Source organism: Equus quagga, chromosome 5 (assembly GCF_021613505.1).
Source record: "Equus quagga isolate Etosha38 chromosome 5, UCLA_HA_Equagga_1.0, whole genome shotgun sequence".
NCBI classification, from domain to species: Eukaryota; Metazoa; Chordata; class Mammalia; order Perissodactyla; family Equidae; genus Equus; species Equus quagga.
Window position 1 is genome coordinate 57,928,709 of NC_060271.1, and position 24,049 is coordinate 57,952,757.

General features: G+C 40.9%; 1 protein-coding gene across 5 annotated transcripts in view; it reads left to right on the forward strand.

Annotated features, from left to right (window-relative positions):
• The first annotated feature begins 2,793 nt into the window (after nucleotides 1-2,793).
• REV1 (REV1 DNA directed polymerase) overlaps nucleotides 2,794-24,049 on the forward strand; it is a 91,777-nt gene continuing 70,521 nt past the window's right edge. For all 5 annotated transcript variants that reach the window (XM_046663037.1, XM_046663039.1, XM_046663042.1 and 2 more), the window contains exon 1: nucleotides 2,794-2,986. Coding sequence is in view for 1 of the 5 variants with exons in the window: in XM_046663040.1 (XP_046518996.1) it covers nucleotides 2,962-2,986 (25 nt within the window). In the remaining 4 variants the exon portion in view is untranslated. The remainder of the gene's footprint in view (nucleotides 2,987-24,049) is intronic.

Below are 24,049 nucleotides of genomic sequence, written 5' to 3' on the forward strand. Positions count from 1 at the left end.
CTAAGTGTCCGTGGGCTTCTGCTCATTCTTCCTTGGTATTATTTCATCTTTCAGCGTAATGTGCTGAATGCCTTACAACAATCAGCACTGTCGCTCTTTCCTGCGAGTAAATCACATGAGTTAGTGTGTATATACCACCCAAGGGACTTGAGTACAAACCTCTGTTCTTTAATGGTTTCATGTTCTTATTTTCCGTTTTTGCTATTTGAGAGACTAGATGTGGATGTTTCCAAGAAAAGTTTACTGTAGATACAGAGGTTAAAGGATAGTACAGGTATGATCTTATCCAGGGCTGTCCCTACAAGGGTCAAGAGTCTACATTTTCGTAGGCTCCTTGAGATGTCAGTAATGATAGAAATTTCAAAACTGACTTTTTTTTGAGGAATATTAGCCCTGAGCTAACATCTGCTGCCAATCCTCCTCTTTTTGCTGAGGAAGACTGGCCCTGAGCTAGCATCCATGCCTATCTTCCTCCACTTTTTATGTGGGATGCCTACCACAGCACGGTTTGCCCAGCAGTGCCATGTCCGCACCCGGGATCCCAACTGGTGCACCCCGGGCCGCCGAAGCAGAGCGTGTGGACTTAACCGCTGTGCCACCAGGCAGGTCCCCCCAAAATGAATTTTAATGAAGTTCAAAAAAGAGGAATAAGGTACAGTGCCCCAAAGCACTCCTCCAAGCGTGGGAGTCAGAGTGGCCATGTCAGTTGCCCTCCCCAAAGACTGGAAGAGTCCTCATGAGAACAAATGGAAGTAAGTGAATGAATGAATGAATGAATGTAGGTGACTGGATAAAACTGAAATAAAAGGCTCTTCAGACAGTGTGTAATATATTATGGGTTAGCATAATACAAAATATTCTAGAATGGGCAAAAAAGAAAGGAAAACTTTGGCCAAATCGTTTGTACCCAGGATTCTAGAGTTGGTACATGTTTTACATACTTTTCGTCTCTCTTTTTATTGTATTTTATCTAGAGAGCAATGTGACGTTTTTTCCTCCTTATTAGGAGGAAAAACTAGTAGGCAGTAGTAGGCAGTAGGAGGCTGCCTACTGGTTTGCACTAAAATGGAGTTAATACCATCTTACTATATTCTATAAAGCTGTTGCCAAGGTCAGTTAGTTCGATGTTTGTGTGTTTATTTCTTGAGAAAATACAGAAAAAATAAAACCTTTGACTTGAGTAGAAGAGAGTGGGAAAGAAAATTGAAATACAATGGTACATTTCCTGTAGAGTTCACAGGTTATATTTCAATTTGAAAATTGAGTTTTGCCATTTCTTGTTAATGGAATACTGCCATTTAGAGACATGCATTTAAAAATAAACACAATTAATAAGGGGTTGCCACTGTTTCACTGTGGCATCTCAGCTGATGATAGCTTGATGTTGTGCTTGGCAACTGCCTGTGAGCCCGTTAAAATTACAGCATTTGTATTAAATTATGACGTTTCAGAAAAGCATGCAACCTGATTTTGCTGAGAGACAAGAATACCGATGTTGAAGTGCATTTATAAAAGTCTATAAAATGGCAAAAATGAAAGGGCTCGAAAAAAGAAACGTCATTGGAATATTCTCTGAATTACCAGTAAACAAGTCCCAGCTCTACAAAATCAGTTTTCAAGAGAGTACCGATTGTTTCCTAAGTACTGTACTTGCAAACTCTTCAAGTACCTTAAGTAAGGGAATAAGGAAAAAAGTGTGCAGGCGATGCACGGAGGTTCGCTTCATGTTTGTGCATTACAACGATAAAGACTATTAATAGTCTCTATCTCTGGGATCTCTTGGCAAACCAACACTTCCAAGAGGGGGAAAATGGTCCTTACGGAACAATTGTCTTTTGCCGGAAGGCCCTCAATTAAAATTGTATTTAAGCATACATAATACACGATATTTTTTTTTACATTAGTAGGAAATTGCTTTCGCGTGTAACCCCAGAGCTGCAAGTGGGCCGGGATACCTGCCGTGGGTTTACGAATATCCAGGTGCAATCCAGGGTGGGCACTCATAGGATGGGGAATGAATGGTGTCTGTGCCCCTGCGGGAGCTGGCAATGAATCCCTTGAACCCATGATGCAGTGTTCATTCCCACTAACCTACGTGGGCCATGATTCTCGGTTGCTCTTTGACATAGGAAATTGTCAGTTCCTGTGTGTCTCTTTCTCCACTAGATGTCACTGTCAATCAATCGCTTGGACAGGGACCCGTGTGTTTTACGTATCTTCAGACAGTACCAGGGTTTCAAGCATGGTCAGTCCTTGCACTTGTGTCCTCCCGGACTGGGGTATCCAGACCGGGGCGAGGCGGGGGCGGCGGGGACTAGCTGAAGCGAGGGCAGCGCTCGGTCCGAGGCAGCGACCAAGGCGCCAGGAGCCGAGCGGGAGCCGGGCAGGTCGTGGGGTTGCGGGCGATCCGCGCGCTGCAGAAGGCGGGCCCACGCCGCGCTCCTCGTCGCCCCCGCGAGCGAGACGGTCACGTGCCGCGGAGGCGCGGCCCGCTGCGGGCGGCGGCAGAGAGGAGGGCGTGGCCGGGGAGGGGCGGGCCAGCAGGCGCGGAGCTCTGAGGCGCCGCGCCCGTCGTTCGGGGTCGCCCGGGCAGGGAGCGAGCGGAGCGCGTGCGCCGCGCGGGGTGAGTGCGAGCCGGGGCGGGGACGGCCGCTCCGAGCCGCGCGCGCAGAGCAGGCCAATGCGGGCGGGGAGGCGCGGGGGAGGGGCCAGGGAGCGCGCGCCCGCCGGAGGGGGCGGGGCGGAGCGGTGGCGCGCGCGCCTGCCGAGGGGGGAGGGGCAGGAGAGCGCGGCGCGCGCAGGGCCGGCAGCCGTGAGCGTGGGGCGAGCGTGGACCGCGGCGCGGCACGGCGGTGCGGCTTCTTCCCCCGGCTGTCCTCCTGGGCCCCCGGCGAGGGCGCTGTGCAGCGACGGTGGCGGCGCCGGGGCCCGTGAGGCCGGAGGAGGCCGCCGTGCCCGGGCATGGTGGTCTGGGGCAACGCGGAAGGTGAGCGACCCCCGGGCCGGCGGCGGGAGGGGGGGGGGGGCGGGACCGGACACGCGTCTGCCGAGGCGCCGCAGACCCGCCCGGCGGCGGCCGGAGTGCGGGCGGCCTGAGCGGGGCGGGGGAGGGCGCGCCGGCCCGGGCCCCGCGGGCCGTCCTCTCGCGGCCTGGGCGGCCCGCGGCGCCCCGAGCGCGGCAGCTGCCGGGTTATGTAACGCGTGACCTCCCTTTCCCCCTCCGCCATGGCGCCGCCGCCCCCGCCGCCCGCACTCCGAGGCGCGGGCCGACCTCGCGCCCGCGGCCCTTCCCTCCGCGCTCCCCGCGCCCGCCGGCCGCCGCCAGCTCGTTCCTCCTGCGCTGCGCCTCGCCGGCCCTTCGGCCCGGGGCCATTCATTCCCGCGCGCGTTCGGCCGGCGCTGCCTCGGGCGCTGCGGGCTGTCGGCCCGGCCGAGCGCTGGTAGTCTCCGCCCGCTTCCCGCCGCGATGTCCCCACTCCCCGGGCCCGGCGTGGGGAGGAGTATCTGAAGGCGATTTTCATTCACTTATTTTCCTGGTCACTCATCTGTTGCCTTAATGTGCAGGGCACCTTTCCCCAGCTGTCCTTACAGGTGCTCCTTTCACACTTCACTCACTGTTAAAATGATTCAGCCCCTGTGTAGACGCAAAGGGGCATTTCCTTATCTATTTCACTGCTCTTACTACCTAAACCCCGTTTGTAAAGAAATACTTTAATATATCTTAACTCACTCCCCTTTGTTGCAGCGGGTGTAGGTCTGCTGTTTCTGTCTTCCACGTTTTCTCGGGTCATGTACAGAGTGGAAATGATGTCGTTTAGGTGAAGATAGTGTAGACTAGCGTATACCTTAAAAGGGCTTGTAACTGACTGCTGAGGACTTGATGTACTTCGCGTAACAATTCTTAGTTCTTGGTGTGTGCCTGGAGTCCGGCGTCTCCACTGCAGTCTTCGAGAGTTAGCCCTTTCCTCTCTAGGTCGGGGAGGACGCGCCGGAGCCTGGCTGCTTCCTGCGGAGAGCGCAGTAACCCGTGCTGGGGGGCTGCCGTCTGCCTGCTTTCCAAACTTCTGCTCTCTGCTTTCCCGTCTCTGCTCAGTCTCGTCTTAGCCAGTGCTAGTGCTGCTGGCATGTCTTTCCCTCCCTCTCTTTTCTGCCCTGGCCTCTTCGAAGCTCTCCTAAAGTCCCTCTTCCAGGAGTCCTTCTCAGGACTGCGAATATCTCCTCCATTCAATTCGTAGGCTGTTTATTTGCCAGTTTTCATGTGTTATCAATCATCTTTTTACCCATATTCTCTCTTTCCTGACTTATCTTGTAGGTCTCTTGAGGGCAGAGACTGTACCGACCTCCTTTTGTTATAGAACTTTACTCCTATTTTATAGTGAACAATGCATATTTAAGATTTTTCTTCTATAGAGGTGGTAATCACTCCTTTGGGATTAATTTTTATGAAATCTCAAGTAGAAAGTAATTTTTCAACATAATGTGTTTGTTGATGTAAGATGACTCCATTTTTCCCACTCCCAGCCTCAAAATTCAAATTCTACGTAAGAGAAAGGAAAGAAAAGAAAGCAACAAGCTGGTCATTAATAATAGGTTAGGAAGACTGCGTATAATATATATTTGATACTTTTTTCTTTGCTGCTGTAGGAGAAAGACAAGAACTTTGGAGTTAGATGTAAATTTAAATTCTGGCTCTGCCCATTGTTAGCTGTGTGGCCTTGGACAATTTTAAGTAATGTCTCTGATTGTTTTCGTCATTTGTAGAATGAAGACGTCATTTCCTACCTTGGGTAGCTGAGGATTAAATGAGTTCTTAAATGTAAAGAATCGAGTGAGTCCCTGGTGCACAGCGGTGCTCAGTAAATAATATTCTCTTTGTATTCACAATTCACAATCTAGAATGAGCCAGGATGTACTGAAGACAAAGCATGAGAAGCTAGCTAATCAGAAGAGGTGATGGGTACCTCTTCTTGTCTCTAAATAAATGAGTGAGCCCTAAACTAAAGAGTAGTAAAGCTCTTTCTACTTCTCAAGAATGTACGAGTGTATGTGGCATATTATAAATCATAGAGTATATTAAACAGAACATTTATAAATGAAGGAAATACCTTTTAATCTGTTTTCCCTTCCTTTAATAGGAACCAACTGAATAATAATAATAATTCAATAATAACCAACTGAAGCATTAACATGGATATAAAAAAATCTCTAATTTTTTTTTAAAGTCAAGTTAGGAATAGGGGATGAGGGAAGGAGAAATATGAAAAAAGACTTTTTTAGAGACAATTAGGTTGCATGCTCTTCTTTTAGTATCTCATCTACTTATAAACAGTGCATCAGTCCTAGTCTAAGTTCCAACTCTTAGACTGTTGTAACGGTGCTCTACCTGGTATCTCTTGCTCTCTTCCTGTCTGATCCCCACATAACAATCACAGCAGTCTTGTTAAAGACAAGACATATTACCACTCTCTTGCTCAAAATCCTCCAAAAGCTTCCTGCCCCTAGGACTCCTTACCCCAGCCCATCAGAGCATGACATGATTTGACAGCTGTCAATTCTAACTTCACCTTTTACCACATGACTCCTCATGGCTCTGCCCCAGTCCCATGCTCCTTTTGTCATTTCTTGAACAAATGAAATTGTTCCTACCATAGGGATGTTGTACTTGCTATCCCTTTAGGTGGGCCCCCCCCTTCCTCCTGTGGTTATCTTGCCTTTACATGTTCTGTTTGCTGCTCAAATGTCATCACCTCAGAGAGGGCTTCTCTGACCCCTAAAGTGGAAGCCAACCCCTCCCTCTGTCACTTGTGGTTCTTTCATTTTGCTTTATTTTTCTCCATGACATTTACTACTAGGCGAGGATACACTCTTCCCTTATTTGTCAGTTTCCCCCATTAGCCTTGTTTGCTCCCAGGCCTCTCCCCGACCATAGGGCAGAGGCTGTGTCTGACTTGTTGACAGCTCAATCCCTAGTACTAGAGCTATGCCTGGCACAGAGGACGCTCTCAATAAAACTTGTTGAATGATTAATGGTGTAGTTGATTTCAGCATTGGCTCTGGAGTTAGACAGCCTGAGTCAGGATCCGGGCTCCTACCATTTAGTGGTTGTGTGGCCTTGGGCAAGTTAATACTTGTGGTTCCTTGGTTTGCTCATCTGTAAGATGGTGACAATAATAATACCCCGTAGGATTATGGTGAATAATAATTGAGTGAATATATGTAAAGTGCTTAGAACAGGGTTATTTTATAGTTTTTAAAAGCAATATTTGACATTAGCTTGGAGTATTCACTTAGGATTTTGTGTTTTTGCATGAGATAAAGGTGGGATCATTGAATTTTATGTTTATTACTTTGCTGAATTTTTTTGACTACCAAAGTTATGTTTATGGAACTCTTTTTTAAAATAAATAGATTTTGTGGATGTCTAGAATGGATTAAAAAATAAACTGCTGAGAATGGTGACCGGTATTTGGTCTTAACGTGTAAGTCAGCTTTTTTATTCTTAGAGTCTGTAGAAGATGCTAAGAGTGATTATCTCAACAGCCACCCAGCAGAGTGGCTTTTATATATTTCTCTTTGAAGTTCAGCTGGAGATGTGATTGTGATGATGAAAGGAGTTGCTGTAAGCTGAAGACAGGAAAATCCTTGAATACCCAGTTGAAGTATGAGTCTTGTAGTATTTGGAAAAGGAGAGATGTTTTATCATTTTTAGTGTGTTCAATTTCTGCCTGCTTTTATTATCTGTTTTCCCCCCAAATTGTATTTGGTTCTTAATTAGAGCTTATAGTAACTGAGCTGTATTTCATGCCTTCTTTTTTCTTTCTGTTCTTCTTTTGATAGTGTGGTTTTGCTTTTTCTTTAGCATTTACAGAAATAGGAAAGAATTGATGGGGACAAACAATCGCTTTGTAATAATAGATACTTTGAGCTAATGCAATTTGAATTATTCTTAGAAGCTAAGATTCTGCCTCTGGTCACTGCACTTGCGTGATAACCAGTTATTTTTACTTAGTCCACTTATCTTTAGTAAAATGCCTCTCTGTAGGAACATTATGTTTTGTTTTGTTTCTCAATCTGAACTTTAACCAATGGGATCCTAAACTTTGGGCCTTAAACTTAAAGGAAAAAAATCAAAATACTTGTTCACTGTGTACATTTGTTCCGAAATTTAATAAGAATTGCTAAATTATTGAATACTTACTGTGTGTCAGGCTCTTTGTTAAGGCAGTGTCTCATTTAATATTTACAACTACCGTATCAGGTAGGCACAGTTATAAAGACACAGACTTAGAGAGATGATGTTACTTGGGCAGGTCACACGTGTAAGAGCGGAGCCAGCATTTCACTCTCCTTCCATCTGATTCCATCATCCAAGGTCATAACCACTTTGCTACGTGCATAAAAACAGAGTTTCTGTTTGGAAACTTGCCGTTATGTTTTATCATGTTATTTGTATGTGTTCCTCTTAACTACTGACAGTTTCATCATCGATGGTGGCTAAGTTTTTTTTGGATTTAACTACTACTGCACTTAAATGCCTGTATAGTCTCTAGGAGTGAAACATTTTAACAGGCTGATGATAATGCAAAATCATTTATTTTTTTTCTCATTCTTATTAAAACTTATTAAAAATAAGTCAAACATCATGTGTGTCGTGGTAGGTCAGCTTTGTAAATAGTTTGAAACGGTTTTGCATATAATAGATGTGGTGCATCAGATTCAAGAAAACATGAATGTCTTTAAATTTGCTTAAGGCTAAAAGAAGTTTAAGGTAGGAAGTAAACACTTAAAAATTCATGATAGATTAATGATGGTGGAGCAAATCTTTGTAAGTAATAAGTGAGGAGGAACACATTGGTGTTTTGACATGTACTTCTGAGACTTTTAAAACTTGAAGAATGTCTAAATTATGAGTTGTTGATTTCTCAACACTTCAGATTCAGAGTGCCAGTGCTAGAGTGAATCGTATAGATTGAACAGGCCATGCCTTTATATTTTCTTGGAAGAAATTGAGACCAGAGAGTCAATTGACTGATGAAGAAGAGAAATAGGACTAGAACCTGGGGATTTCTTTTGGACTGGAAGGCCGTATTTTCTTCCTACACTAAACGTCCCCCTTCGTCACCCAGGGAAAGACCAATGTATGCTTTTAGTATCTTATGTTCTCGAGGGTAGAGAATTGAAGGATATATTCTTGTAAATTTGCGATTTAAAATTTTGAGGGTTTTTAAAAAATCATTGGCTTTAAAGTTATAGAAAAAATTCTTGTCCTCTGTAATGCAATTAGAAATTATGCTTTCTCATATAGGCAGGTAGCTGCTATCTGTACATAGGATGGTTTGAGAAATCTTTTGAGGACTACTCTGGCCTTGTGGCTTTATGCTTGATTTAAAAGGTAAGGTAGGGATAGGCCAAAAAAGTTGGTTATGATGTGGATAGTTATTTTACTTGAACCTAGTATCAGAGTAACCAAAATGTTGCTTATTGGCATCAATCATTCCTGATGGTAACCAAGGCTCAGATGGGCTCTTTGTAGGTCTAGTCAGAAAATAATAGCTGAATCTTCTGTTTTCTAAACTCCATCATTTCTACACTTCAGATTACTACTTACTACTTGTGATTTAGGCACTAGTCTTAATTATGTAATTGAACTTATGATTTAGATTCCTTGCTTTTTAAAATGCTTTTCATCAGAGTTCTGAATTTTATAGGCTCTATTTCTTGATGAATTATTATTGACTATTTTCAGCCTTTTAAAAAATTTAAGCTGGACGATCCTGAATTTTAAAAATATCTTAACAGTTTCTTCTTTATATTTTTGACAGCATAACCGAAAAAGTCCTTTACTTTTTGTAATGCTTTATGCCTTAAAAAGTGCTTTCACTTGATTTTTTCTCGTTCAATTTCCATAAAAAAAGTGCTTTCACTTGACTTTTTCTCGTTCAATTCCCGTAAGAGTCCCTAGAAGAGAGGTAGGACAGTAGATGGTGTTTTACAGCTGCACTGTGATTCTGGCACTAACTACGCAGAGTGAGGGCAGACGTCATAGATGAGGGCACAGTCCACAAAATTCCCCTCACTTCAGATACCAGCTGCGAGCTCCAGGCCTTCCAGGCCACCTGCACTCCTCACCAACTGGCTACAAATTTGGGAGTTCCCACTACCCCCTTAGATGTGGTAGTTTGCTAGAATGAGTCACAGAATTCAGGAAAGTGCTATATTAGCAATTACAGTTTTATTGTAAAGGATACAAATCAAGACCAGCCAAAAGAAGAGATACCTGGAGAGAGGTCTGGGAGGGTCCCAGACATGAAGCTTCCATGTCCTCAGGACATGTCATCCTCCTGCCCCAACAAAGTATGATTACCAACCAGGGAAGCTCACGCAAGCCTCAGCATGCAGAGTTTTTATTGGAATTTTATTACATTGCCATGATTGATTGAATCATTGGCCACATGGTTGAATTCGGTCTTCAGCCACCCTCATCTTCCAGGAGGACAGGCTGATATCAAATGTGGCTCAAAGTCCCAACCCTCTATTCACGTGGTTGGCCTTTCCAGTGTGGCCAGGCCCATCCTCCACTGGGAGTCACCTGTTAATTTAAAAGATGTGGTCTTAGGGAACCCACCATGGATCGAAAAGAACTCATCAGTTGTGAAATTCCAAGGGTTGAGTCTTCTTCTCCGGAACCAAGGACAAAGGCCAACAAGATTCTTTGTTATACAACAGTAGCAGAAGTGAGAACAGACACTTGCCCAATTGTGGCAGTTGAAACTAGAACACATCTGTATCGTGGTAGTCCAGTGATCTCCGTTATACTAAAAAGTGTAATAGATTGCATTTGAATATATTTATGTATGGAGAATGATTGCCTTCTGTTGAAAATTACAACATTTTATCAATAGAATATTTAAAACCTGGGTTGATGTTCATTTGAGTCAAATATTTTATTTACTTAAATTGTGTTGTAGGTAGGGTTATAAATGACATACTTTTTGATATTTTAAAAGCTCGATAATTTTGGCTGTAAAAAGTTTGATTTTTGGTATTTCTTTTGAATTGATAATTTTAGACTTAGGTTATGACTACTTTTAAGTGAAAGGAAATCTGCACCTCTGAAGTGAGGTTTTTGTTAGTGAGGTGGAGGTGTTTATAATGTATTTGTTGTTAGAGTTGTAAAATGTTTTAGTAACTTAATTGCATTTTGAATTTTAGCTCTCCAGCTGAAGTTAAGCTGTTGAAGTTTATGATGTTGAAGGTTAATAGTGTTCTTTTGTGTATTGTTTATGTTCAATAGAAAATCTTATTTCTGATTGTCACTTAAAGGTTATGTTATATTCTCTTGGAACTCATTGAATGTTTCCCAGAAATAGAATCTATTACTTAAGGTATAGAGTGCTAAATAAACAGTTAGATTGAAAAAGACTTCTGGTGTCTTTTGAAGAATGTGGCATCTCCTTAGAATGTCATATCATCTTAAAAAGTAGTAGGGTTTTTGTTGTTGGTGTTATTTTTATTATATGATAGGAAATTCTTGGCATGAAGCAAGGGGAAAAAAGCCAAGAAGATAAAAGTAGTGGCAATTTCTTAAACATTCTCCTCCCTTTATTTTCACTTGAAGTTATGCTTAACATAAGGATTTGAGAGAAAACCGTATTTTTGAATTGTACTTACTCAGAGGAATTTGTTTTTAGTTGTATGTCGTAATATATGCCAGTTTACCCTGTGAGTTTGCAGATGCAGTGCCGTGTGTGGATGGAATGCACAAGATCAGGGCTTCTGCTAAGACAGATTTGTAGATCTTGGTGGAGATTAGGCTCAGGAGCTGGAACCTTTCCCTGTCTGTGTGCAGCCATCCTCAGCCCCCGTCATTTACATATGCAAATTTATGCTTCCTTTCTGAACTTTTACAAAGTAGGGTTCAAATTTCTCAGTGTGATAATCAGGGTCTTTTGTTGTATTTGCTCAGCTACCTAATTAGTTCATCTGTCCCTGCCTCTGTCCGTGAGTCAGTGTCAGAATGTGGCCTAAACAGCTTTCTTTTTTCTTTGTTTTTGCTCATGAATTCCTTCCTGAAATCCTCCCCTCACCTCGTCCTGCCGTTAAAATCTGACCCATTGTTCTCAGCTCAGACCTGCCTCTTCGTTGGAGCCTTCTTGGGTCTCTTTCCAGCATGAGATTTACTGCTGTTTTTTCTGCATTTATTGCTTTTTGTCAGTGCCTCTAATATAGGCTCTTGTATGTAGTTTTATGCAAATCTTTGTTATTTAATAGATAATTTTGGTTTATGGTTTATACTTACTTTACTCACCTTGAAAGCTACGAATTATAGTAAATGTTCAGTGAATATGGAGTAAACTACTGAATCAGACCTGGAATCTTGGGGGAGACAGAGTGGGAGGTACAGGACAGGAGAGATCTTATTACCTGTAATTTAATCAAGACCTTCAACTAGTGAGTTGCATTTACAGTAGTCCCCCCTTATTCGTGATTTTGCTTCCCATGGTTTCAGTTACCTGTGGTCAACAGCAGTCTGAAAATATTAAATGGAAAATTCCAGAAATAATTCATAATTTTTAAGTGGTGAGCCATTCTGAGTAGCACAAGGAAATCTCTTTCTGTCCCACCCGGGACGTGAATCATCCCTTTGTCCACTGTATCCACGCTGTATACGCTACTTGCCCATTAGTCGCTTAGTAGCCATCTGGTTATCAGATCAACTGTATCACAGTGCTTGTGTTCAGGTAACCCTCATTTTACTTAATAATGGCTCCTCAGAAGGGCAAGAGTAGAGATGCCAGCAATTCAGCTATGCCACAAAGAAGCTGTAAATTGCTTTCTTTAAGTGAAAAGGTGAAAGTTCTTGACTTAATAAGGAAAGAAAAAAAATCGTATGCTGAGGTTGTTAAGATCTGTGATAACTTTTATTATAGTATATTGTTATAATTGTTCTATTTTATTATTTTTGTTAATCTGTTACTCTACCTAATTTATAAATTAAACTTTATCATAGGTATGTATGTATAGGAAAAAATAGTGTATATATAGGGTTCAATACTATTCGCCATTTCAGGCATCCACTGGGGGTCTTGGAATGTGTCCCCCTCAGATAAGGGGGACTGCTGTACTCATGTTGTGAAATTCTTTCTACTTAGTGCATGTTGTAGCAACATTCTTTCTATTCAGCATAGTCTCATTACCTCTGAACTTCTCTGTACTTGTTTCTGTTCTCAGTTATCACTCTAGATACACTACAGGCAAAATCAGTCATTCTAAGAGTATGTGCTCAGACCCACTACGTCAGCATTACCTGGGACCTTTTTAGAAATGCAGATTCCCAGCCCCACTCCAGACCTCCTGAATGAGAAACTTTGGAGTTGGGGCCCAGCAGTCTGTTTTAACAGGCCCTCCAAGTGATTTGGATGCATGCTCAAGTATGAGAACCACAGCTCAAGGTACAATCTACTTTTCTTTGATATTCCTCCTTTATTCTCCAGCTAAGTTCTGTCCCTGTTATAAACTTTTGCTTGGCTTTTGGACTCCTTGATTTACTGCCACCTTGAACTTTTCTACAGATAATCATTTGGCTTTCCTGTGAGAATATGCCACTTCTCCTTACTGAAGATCACTGGCTTTTTATTCCTTCTTCTATCACCTCCAGAACGTTCTTTTATTTTCCTTTGTAGCTTGATCCCTTTTGGACATGCAGACGCTGAGATTTGTGTGGAACTTCCTAGCGGAGATGTTTAATAAGCTGTTGGCCCATGTAGTTTGGAGTTCAGGAAGTCAGGAGGAGGTGAAGGTGTTTGGAAACCAGTTAATTTCACTGCACTCTGGAAACCCAGAGAAGGTGGTTCTTTTACTTTATTAAAACAGTGTCTTCATTTCTTTTCTCTCCCTTCTCTGGAAATTTGTAATTACAGGGAAGAAAATTATTAGTAATTCGTTTAGAATGCCTCCTTCAGCTTATATTCAAATGACTGATTTGTTAAATCAGTCATCTTTTTACATTTTTGTTATGAATAACCAAGAAGATAAGAGAGAAAATTTTATTATAGTGAATTGTTTGGGATAGAAACTTTCCTTTTAATAAGATCAACCTCGAATTGGGACATTGCAAATATTTGTTACACATTTTCCGCTTTAATATATTCAGATATTTTTCTTATGCATCTTCTTGTTTGTCTCTCTTTTTATATTTCTGTAGTTTGTTTAAATATTGGCTCTAAATCATGGTGTTAAAATGCTGAAATGTACTTACGTTTGCTAGGGTACAGGCTAAGCTGCTGTAATGGAGACTTCAAAACACAATGATGCAAACAATAATGAAGTTTTTCTCTCTCCTGTAATAGTAGGTGGGCAGTTCACTGTGGGCGGGTGACTTCTTTCTTTTGTTTTTTTAGCTTATTCAGGGTCCCAGGTTCCTTCGGTTTTCTTAGCCATCCCTTGGGTATTGTCCTCCTCCTTATGGGTGAGCCAAGTTACCTCACAGTTGCATTCCAGAAAAAGAAGTAAACAGCTTCCTTTAAGAATATGGCACAGATTTTTGTAGACATTACTCTGCTCATATTCCACTGGCCAGAACTTAGTCACATGGCCACTCCCGATTTTAAAGGAGCCTCGGAAATATATTTTCTAGTGGGCAGCTCTGCTTCCCACTAAGAGGGGTGGGAGAGGTGTTCTGTAACTAGAAGAAAGAAAGGGAGAATGAATTCTGGAGGGCAAAATACTCCAGAGTTTGGGACTTGAAAGACCACTCTTACTTCTGACACCAACTGCAAGTTTGGGGATCCCCAAGACCACCCTCAAGTTCAGTAATTCACTAGAAGGACCCAGAACTCTTGAAACTCCCATTGTACTCATAGTTAAGATTTATTCCAGTGAAAGGATACAGATTAAAACCAGCCAAGGGAAAAGGTGTATGGGGCACACAGGAGAGTTCTGTGTGTGGAATTTCCAGTTGTCCTCTCCTGCTGGAGTCTGGGACTGCGCTAACTTCTGGCAATAAAGAGTGACAATACAAAGTAATGCCAACTGGGGAAGCTCACCCAAGCCTTAGTATCCAGAGTTTTTACTGGAGTTTGGTCATATAAATATGGTTGACTGCCCACATGGGTCTCCAACCCCTCCGGAGGTTGATAGTGCATGGCCCAAGGCCTCTACCATAAAACACATTGTTAGACTATGTGGAGTGGCTCATAGGTAGAGGATTCTAGTAGGTACACCAAGAGCTTTTACCAGGTAGAACATTCTGGGGGCTTAGAGATCGCTTCCCAGAAACCAAGGGCAAAGGCTAGACCTCTCTTTTTAGTAAGGTTAATTCTTTAGTATATAGCCACGTTTGGCCTACCTGCTCCATAGATGTATTGTGAAGATACACAGTAGATGTAAAGACCCCTTTGAAAAATAAAGGCACTACGGAAATGTAAGATATTACTAGTGGTGTTTTTAAATTTAAAGAATTTAAGTGTTGAAAATTTAAGGAATACAGTCATGTGCCACATAACGATGTTTTGGTCAACAAGGGACTGCATATACGACAGTGTCCTGTAAGATTGTTACCATACAGCCTAGGTGTGTAATAGCGTATAATACCTGGTTTGTGTAAGGACACTCTATGATGTTCGCACAGCAACAAAATCACTTAATGATGCATTTCTCAGAATGTATCCCCATCATTAAGTGACTTACTGAAAGGAAGGAAATACAAAGTGCAGTCAACAGGTGAACTTTCTAAAAAATGGTGAGGGGCCGGCCTCATTGTCAAGTGGTTAAGTTCATGCGCTCTGCTGCAGCAGCCCCAGGTTTCGCCGGTTCGGATCCTGGCTGGGGACATGGCACTGCTCATCAGGCCATGCTGAGGCGGCATCCCACATAGCACAACTAGAAGGACCCACAACTAAAAGTGTACAACTATGTACCAGGGGGCTTGGGGGAGAAAAAGGAAAAATAAAATCTTTAAAAAAAATAAAAAATGGTGAGAATATGGGTAATTTTCCCCTCCCTTTTTCTGTTTCTTGCATTTTCCCATTTTCTGCAATAAAAGTGTACTACTTTTATAAGTAGACCAGGAAAAACTATTTTTGGAAAGGAACTCCTAGCAAGCCTGACTACTGGCAGCATGACAAAGCAGTGTATAAACACAAGCCACGAACTGGGAGGATAATAGAGAATGTCTCAAGAAAAGATGGAAAGATCAGACTCACTTCTAGAAAGGGCTTATGTACCTAAACCTATAATTTGTTGTTTAGATATGCTGTGTATATTGTAGCCACTGTTATTTGGCTAATTAAAGTTCTTTGAATTCTGTGTTTATTTGGTGTTTGATCGAGATGGTATCATATAGTACAGGAATTGTTTCATTGCAACAGGAAAAAATTGGTATTTGGAAAATGTTTCACTATACTAAAGGTGAGGAAACCAGGTAAAAAGTTTTAGAAGGGTTCTATTAGGTTAGGAATGATATCTGATCTAAATATTTGACATTTTTATATATTTTTCAAAGATATCTTAAATACGTGAGATTTATTATTAGTAGTATTAGTATTTTCTTAGGATGAGAACTGTCAGCTTGGTTTAGAATCCCTAAAAGCAAGGATATAGTAAAGACTAGAGCCAGTAGTTGTGCTTCTTGGAAGTTGTTACAAGGGCATAATGCCCTTCATTTGGGTGTCTGAATTTTGTTTTTAATAGCTTGGTGAGAGTCGTTTCAAAATCAGAACCTGACTCGTTGGTGGGATGGGTCTAGAAGAAGGTTCTACCTCCCTGCGTTGTGAAATTCAAGAATCTCTATTGTGTTCTTATAGCTTGAGCAATCTGAGAACTAGAGCCTTAGACAGTAATGGTCTCTATGGTTGAATCAAAACGAAATCTCAAAACAGCTGTATTTTTCTATCTAAATGTTATATAAAAAGCTGTTTATCTGGTGTTAAAGGCTTTGCCATTTAAGGACAAATAAGAGCACATTGGAGCAGGCTTTATCAAACCTTCTTAGTGACTATCTGCCTGCACTTCATTTAGTCACTTATCAGGACAGTACTTGGTCCTAGTAAATTAATTCTGCAAATGGCCTCCCACTGTCCTCTCCTCCAAGAAAAAAAATCCCAGATACTGCTGTATGGATTTCTTGGAAAATAGCCTCTTTCCCAGCTTTGTACTCCCACTGAACATCCTAGTTACATCCTTCCCTGTAGCCTGCCAGTCACTGTGATCCCAGCGGCCTATGGAGTGTTTCCAGTGTCAGAAGTCCTTTTTTATTTTTTTAACTTTCTTTGCTTATTTTTGAAAACTTATCTTATTTAATTTTTAATTGTGGTAAAAAACTTACCATTTTAACCATTAAATGTAGAGTTCACTGGCATTTGGTATGTTTACATTATTGTGTAACTGTCACCACTATCCATCTCCAGAATGCTTTTCACCTTGTGTAACTGAAACTCTGCACCCATTAAACGATAGCTCCCCATTCCCCCTCCCCCCTGCCTCTGGCAACCACCATTCTACTTTCTGTCTCTGAATTTGGCAACTTGATACCTCATATAAGGAGATTCATACAGTTTGTCTTTTTTGTGACTGGCTTATTTCACTTAGCATAATGTCCTCAAAGTTCGTCCAGGTTACAGCATTTGTCAGAATTTCCTTCCTTTTTAAGGCTGAACAATATTCCATTTGGATGTGTATACTATGTTTTCTTTATCCATTCATCCATGAGCAGACACTTGGGTTGCTTTCACCTGTCGGCTGTTGTGATTAATGCTGCCATGAACATGGGTCTACAAATACTCTTCACGACCCTGTTTCCAGTTCTTTTGGGCCTATACCGAAAAGTGGAATTGCTGGATCATATGGTAGTTCTGTTTTTAAATTTTTTGAGGACCCACCATGCTGTTTTCCATAATGACTGCACAGTTTTACATTCCCACCAACAAGGTTCCAATTTCTTCACTTCCTTGCCAACATTTACTTTATGTTGTTTTGATAGTAGCCATCCTAATGGTTATGAGTGGTATCTCATTGTGGTTTCGATTTGCATTTCACTAATGATTAGTTATGTTGAATGTATTTTTGTGTGCTTATCGGCCATTTATATATTCTCTTTAGAGAAATGTGTATTTAAAGTCTTTTGCCTTTTTTTTTTTTTTGCTGAGGAGGATTCACCCTAACATCTGTGCCAATCTTCCTCTCTTTTGTATGTGAGTCACCACCACACTGTGGCTGCCAACAAGTGGTGTAGGTCCATGCCTGGGAACCAAATCCAGGCCACCAAAGCGGATTGTGCCCAACTTAACTACTAGGCAACAGGGCTGGCCCCTCTTTTGCCTATTTTTTAATTGGTTTATTTTTTATTGTTAAGTCATAGGAGTTCTTTATATATTCCAGACATTAATCCCTTATCAGATGATTTTTTTTCTTTTGAGGAAGATTAGCCCTGAGCTAACTGCTGCCAATCCTCCTCTTTTTGCTGAGGAAGACTGGCCCTGAGCTAACATCCCTACCCATCTTCCTCTACTTTATAAGTGGGACGCCTACCACAGCATGGCTTGCCAAGCAGTGCCATGTCTGCACCTGGGATCCAAACCGGCGAACCCCGGGCTACTGAAGCGAAACGTGTGGACTTAACCGCTGCGCCACTGGGCCAGCCCCTATCAGATGATTTTTAAATATTTCCTCCTGTTCTGTGGATGGCCTTTTTACTCAGCTGATTATGTCGTTTTGATACACAGTTTTAAATTTTGGTATAGTAGTCCAGTTTATCTTTTTCTTTCTTTTTTTTTTTTTAAGTATTTAACAATTGGCTATGAATCTTTTCTTTTTGTTTTTGCAGGGAAAGATTCACCCTGAGCTAACAGCTGTTGCCAATATTCCTCTTTTGTTTTTCTCCCCAAAGCCCCAGTGCGTGGTTGTATATCCTAGTTGTAAGGGCTGCTGAAGTGGTGAGAGCGCCAGACTTTGACCACTAGACTATCAAGGCTGCCTTTATTTTTCTTTTGTTATCTGTGCTTTTTTTTTTTTTTAAGGAAGATTAGTCCTGAGCTAACATCTGCTGCCAATCCTCCTCTTTTTTTTTGCTGAGGAAGACTGGCCCTGAGCTAACATCCATGTCCATCTTCCTCTACTTTATATGTGGGATGCCTGCCACAGCATGGCTTGACAAGCGGTGCATGCGTCTGCACCCAGGATCTGAACTAGCAAACCCTGAGCTGCTGAAGCGGAATGTGTGAACTTAACCACTGTGCCACTGGGCCAGCCCCTGTTATCTGTGCTTTTGATGTTGTATCCAAGAAATCATTGCTAAATCCAATGTCATGGAGCTTTTCTCCTATATTTTCTTCTAAGGGTTTTATAGTTTAGGTATTACATATAGATCTTTGATTCATTTTGAGTTAATTTTTGTATATGGTGTAAGATAAGGGTCCAACTTTATTCTTTTGCATGTGGATATCCAGTTTTCCCAGCTTCATTTGTCGAAAAGACTGTGCTTTCCCCTATTAAATGGTCATGGAGAAGTCTTTTTAAATACACATGTCTCTGGGATGTATCACATCTTAAGCCAGTTACTAATCAGTTCCTTAATTGTTAACAGAGAGAGAATTGACAGCTAATTAAACTGAACAAAGAGGCCCTGAAGAAGAAGAGAGATACTGAGTAGCAATATGGGGGCGAGCCCAAGGTAGACTTATTTTATGTCAGCCTTGCCTAGTCTGGGAGGCCTCACGTGGCTGTCTTTGCATTTGTGTCATATTCATGAATTATTATACTACTGTAAAATGCACATTTATTCATCCGTTGCATATCCATTTATATATTCCAGTTCATTCAGCAACTAGTTCTTAAGTAACTGTTAATTGAAGATAACATAAACCTCTATGTGTACATATGACTAGAGTAATGAGACTGAGTAAAAGCCACTCAAAGTCAGTTTCATTACTTAATAGTCAATATACTTTAGAGTTACAGATATGTAACCAACAGATTAACGCTAATGAATATGTATTTGGACATTTTCTGGATATGTAGTGGGAATTTTGCTAGTGTGTGAACTGTTTAGAACCTTATAATGTTAATATTTCTATGGGAAATAGATGAAATGCCACTTTTGCAGAAAATCATTGTTCCTGGTGATTAGCATTCCATGGGTAGGTATTAAAATCCACCAATAATCGTAATAAAGAAGACAGAATGAAGTTCTTTTTAGTGGGATTTGAATAGCCTCTTCAGATGCACATTAGAAGTCCAGAGTGAACTGGTAAATGTTCGGCAAAAGATGAAATAAAGTTAGGAGAAAGTATGCATAAGTAATTTTTGTATATTTTTTAATAATCGGGTCCTTAATGAGACTCTTCATAGAATTTTGAACATCTCTGTTAAGAAAATGGAAGAGTCAGGCAATCTTCTGCGTTATAGACATTCGGGTCCCTGAGCTCATTATAGGTACAGCTGCTCTTCCATTTGTCATCAGCTTGCCTCACTTGGCCAGCTGTTATTATATGTTGACACTGGGGGCTGGGCGTGACTGCACTGACAGCCTCTAATTTGGTTGATCTTTATAATTTCATTACTTGAGGGCTAACAGGTAACTTTAGTTTATGGATCTTTCAAGGATTGAGAGAGACATTTCCTGCCCCTTTTATAGAGTCACATATGGGTACAGAAGAACAGACCCAAATGTCTTTAGATTTAGTTTTTAGTTCATTAGTTTTAGTTTTCAGTCTTTTTCAGTTTGAGCTTTTTTTTTTTTCCAAAAGCAATCCTATTCAAACCCCAAATAATCTAAAACTTAAAAAAGCAGGGCTGTTAAAATTGAAGTGGGTTTAGAAAGTGAAACATTACTTGCTTGCTATTTTCTCCCCAAATCTGTTTCCACCCTGCCACGTCCACCCTGCATCCAGTTCATGGTCCCACAGGGATTCTACTGAGTACTACTCAGTCTAGCTTTGTTTTATAGGTGAAGGGATGTGAGGCTCTTGGACTCACCCCAAGTCATGTAGCTAGGCAGTGGGAGAACTGAGATTAGAGCCCAGATGTTGTGTCACTAAATCTTATTGCTCTTTCCATTATGTTGTACACCATGGATAGCTTATTTAAAATAACAGTGTTGTGTACTTTATAATCTTCAAAGGGTTTCCACATGTGGTCTCATTTGATTTTCACTCTGTGACCTGGCAGGGTAGATTAGCATAATAGTAGCTAGTGTTTATTGAGGGCATACCTTAAATGCTAGGGATAAGAGTACTTTTGCATATGTGAATTCGTTCTTTATCCATTTTTAAACTAATTTTTAAAAATCCAGTAATTGGCTTCTGCTTTAATGCTGCTAGATAAGGAGAAATCGGTAGATTATTTTAGATTGTGCATTATAGTTTCAGAAACGTTTATCACTTTCCTCAAGGTCGCCAAGCACTGTGGAACTAGATTGGGAACCCAGTCTGCAAGAGTTTCGTCTGAAAACTAGAAGGCAATTTTTTTGTTTTTGATGATGATGTTGAAGATTGTTGCTGAGCTAACATCTGTGCCAATCTTCTTCTCTTTATGTGGGATGCCGCCACAGCATGGCTTGACGAGTGGTGCTAGGTCTGTGCCTGGGATCCAAACCGGTGGATCCTGGGCCACAGAAGTAGAGCCTGTGAACTTAACCACTATGTCATGGGGCCAGCCCCTAGAAGGCAATTTTTATTTACAAGTCTGGCTTCATAATTGGATGGCTTGTTGATAAAGGGCATTGTCATCTTAGCACGGTGAGTCAAGAGGACATGTTGTAATTCAGAAGGTTGCTTGCAACAGAGATGATGAGAACAAGAAAGTGTGTTATTTCTGAGGGCTGTTTCTCTCCAGCTGTGGTAACCTTCACATATTGCCCTTCTCCATTCTAGGGAAAGTCCTACTTGAAGAAGCAAGTCAGTCTTTTAGAGTGGAGAACTTCTGCCCTGCATGTAGCTTCAGAGGCATAGGCAGAGCCGCTATTTCAAAGATCCTTCCTGGTTAGCAGAAACCTAAGCCCTGATTGACTTCATGGCACAGCAGTTTCCAAGGATAGGGTTTTAGTTAGCTACTTGCTGAGTTCACACTACAAAGGAAACAAGCACGGTAGTCTTTAGAACCCTCTAAGTGATTTATACTTAATCCTGCCTGTTGTGTGGTTCTTGTTAGCATGAAAAGTGTGTATCATTTGCTAATCTTGTCTGTGTACTGCTTTTGGGGGAAGGAGTGTATCATATTGCTATCTATTAAACAGCACAGAATTTGACTGAATCTTTGGAAAGACATTTTAAAATAAGAGAAATAAAAAATAGGATTAAATATGCTAAGGTATAGTTTGAAATGTTAATATATTGGGGTACACTACACTTGGGACATATTACTACTGCTATCGTGCCTTATCTCAATAAAAATTCATTTTCTTTATTCAACAACAATTTATTATATGTAGTATGTTCTTTATATTTTCATTCTATAATGTTTTGAGTATCAGGAGATGATTGTGGGTCTGACTGAAATGAGTGTAGTATAAACAGTCTTTGATGCTATTTACATATCAACAGAAGTGTGACAGACCTCCTTGTTTGCTTCCTGTCACCCGAATCTCCATTAGGCCTTACAGTGTAGGTTGTCAGGTAGCTTTACCACATGCCAGGTTGGTCTGTCACTGCTCTTTGCCAGCATTATAGATCTGGGTCATGTAGTTTGCTTTATGCTCAGGGTTCGTTTTTATTCCCCCCCCCCCCCCCGTGTAACATCTTTCCCTTAAGTTCATTTGTGGAGCTAGTATTTCCTTGATTGGTGCTCATTTCTTTTTAGATTGTGAAATTTTAGAAATACGAAAATGCCTCTATTTCATTTGTCTCAATAGTACCTAGTATAGTATGGTACTTTACACACCATGGTATTCCATTAGCTTTGATCTGTAGGTACTTTAGTGTGGTGTCCTCTGTACATGGGCTCTGAATTATTTCTTACATGCCATAATTATCTATGCTGTGAAATCTACAGCTGTATACTGGGCTATCTAGCATCTATTGTCTGACAAAAGAGAATTATATAATTGATGTCAGCCAGCAGTGACAGGGCTGATAAATTGCCACTCCTAGTATTCAGCAAAGACCAGATTTACAGTTAGATTTTTACCCCTAATCCACTGTCATGGGCCATCTTAATCTGTACATAATTTAAATGAATTTGATAGGACAAGTTGCCTTAAATCTTTTCTGGAAGAGGAAAAGGGAGTCTGCTTAAATAAATAAAACAAACAAATGTAGAACATAAAAATTGTTACATAATCAAATTTCTGAAATTGAGTTATGCTGCTAAATTATATGGATATAGTAGTTTTAATTTTTTATATTTAGTTTCTGAAAATAGTTCTTCAGTGTGTCTTGTGTGGAGCACACAGAAGACCAAGACTTATCTCCTGACCAGTGAACATCCACGAAGAATCTCTCCCAATCCTCAAGCCAGTGAACTCACTGCTGGGACTGTGGCTGGACTTCCCCCTGTTTGCACTCCTTGCCCGTAAATGCAGCCCGCCCCAAACCCTCAGCAGACTCCCCTGTAGCTTGCTGCAGCGTGTGTTTCCCGAATTGCAGTTCCTCTGCTATTCCTGAATAAACTCAATTTCTGGTAGTTCCTCAGTTTACCTCTTTATTTTGCTTGACGGAACTCTAACAGTCAACTCCCCAAACCTCTTACAGTTATTGGAGGAGACTGAGATAATACAGTAATTGAGACCCAGAGGTGGAGATTTAACAGAGATCACTTGATTAGTGGCAGAGGCTCGACTAGAAAAACTTCCTCTTACCCCAGTCTTTTATTCATGATCTTTTGATTCATTTATTCTGTATATTCTACCAACAATAACAGATTGTTGTTTTATTCAGTCAGTATTGCACATTGATTTAGCCAGATATTTACTGTTTTCCTTGCCATGTATTTTTTTCTGTATTTTTGACCTTCCTTCTAAGAGAAGTTTTCTTCTACCCAAGAGAGATCCTTTAAGATTTCCTTTAGTGCAGGTTTGCTGGTGGCATTCGCTTCTGTTTTTATTTGCCCCAAATACCTTTATTTCATCTTTCTTGACTGAATTTTTCTCTGGATATAGAATTCTAAGTAATTATGTTTTTCAACACTGTTGTCTTCTGGCTCTATTATTTGTTGAAAAGAGAGTTGTCTGTTTAATTGCTCCTATTTTGAGTATTTTGAATGGAATCTCTATGTTCTTCCCACCCATGGCAGCTTTTAAGATTTTTCTCTGTCTATAATTTTTACTATTATATGTCTAGATACAGATTTCTTAGTTTTTTTTCCCTGCTTGGGGCTCATCGGGCTTCTTGAATTTGTGGCTTGATGTCCTTAATCAGTTTTAGAATGTTGGAGTCATTATTTCTTCAAATATAATTTGTTTTTCTCCTTTTTTCCCCCAACTTATTAAAGTTAGACCTTCTCAAGTATGGTCTGTATCTCTTCCGCTTCTTCCCTGTTCTCCATCCTTTTGTGCCACTGTGCGTTGTCTGGATCTCTTCTTCTGACTGATTTTCAGCTATTCTTTATTTGCTCTTATCTATGTATTAAGTGCTTAATTTCTGATATTGTATCTTTCAATTCTAGAGTTACTGTATGTTATTTCTTATATTTTCCAGTTCTTTACCAGTATTCTGAAACTTGTCTTGTAACTCCTTGAACATAGTAATGAGCATAGTTATTTTAAAATCTGTGAAATTCAGTATCTGGAGTCTGTAGTTCTGTTTATTTTGTTGCTTCTGTTGGTTCTCCCTCATGTGATCTTACTTCTTTGTGTGTCTAGTTATTTTTTGTGTGTGTGCCAGACATTATATTTGCAAAACTGTTGGTAGAAATGTGTAAAGTTTAGGATGTTGTCATCATCTTCCATAGGGGATTTACATTTGTTTCTACCAGATGCTTTGGGGCACTAGCAGTGTAGGATCACCTTAATTTACATTCAGAGATTGAAATAATCTAAGACAGGATACATTTTCTGCAGTTTGATCTGCCTGCTTGCAGTTTACTCTTACTCCTAGGGTTCTAATCCCAAGTTTGGAGA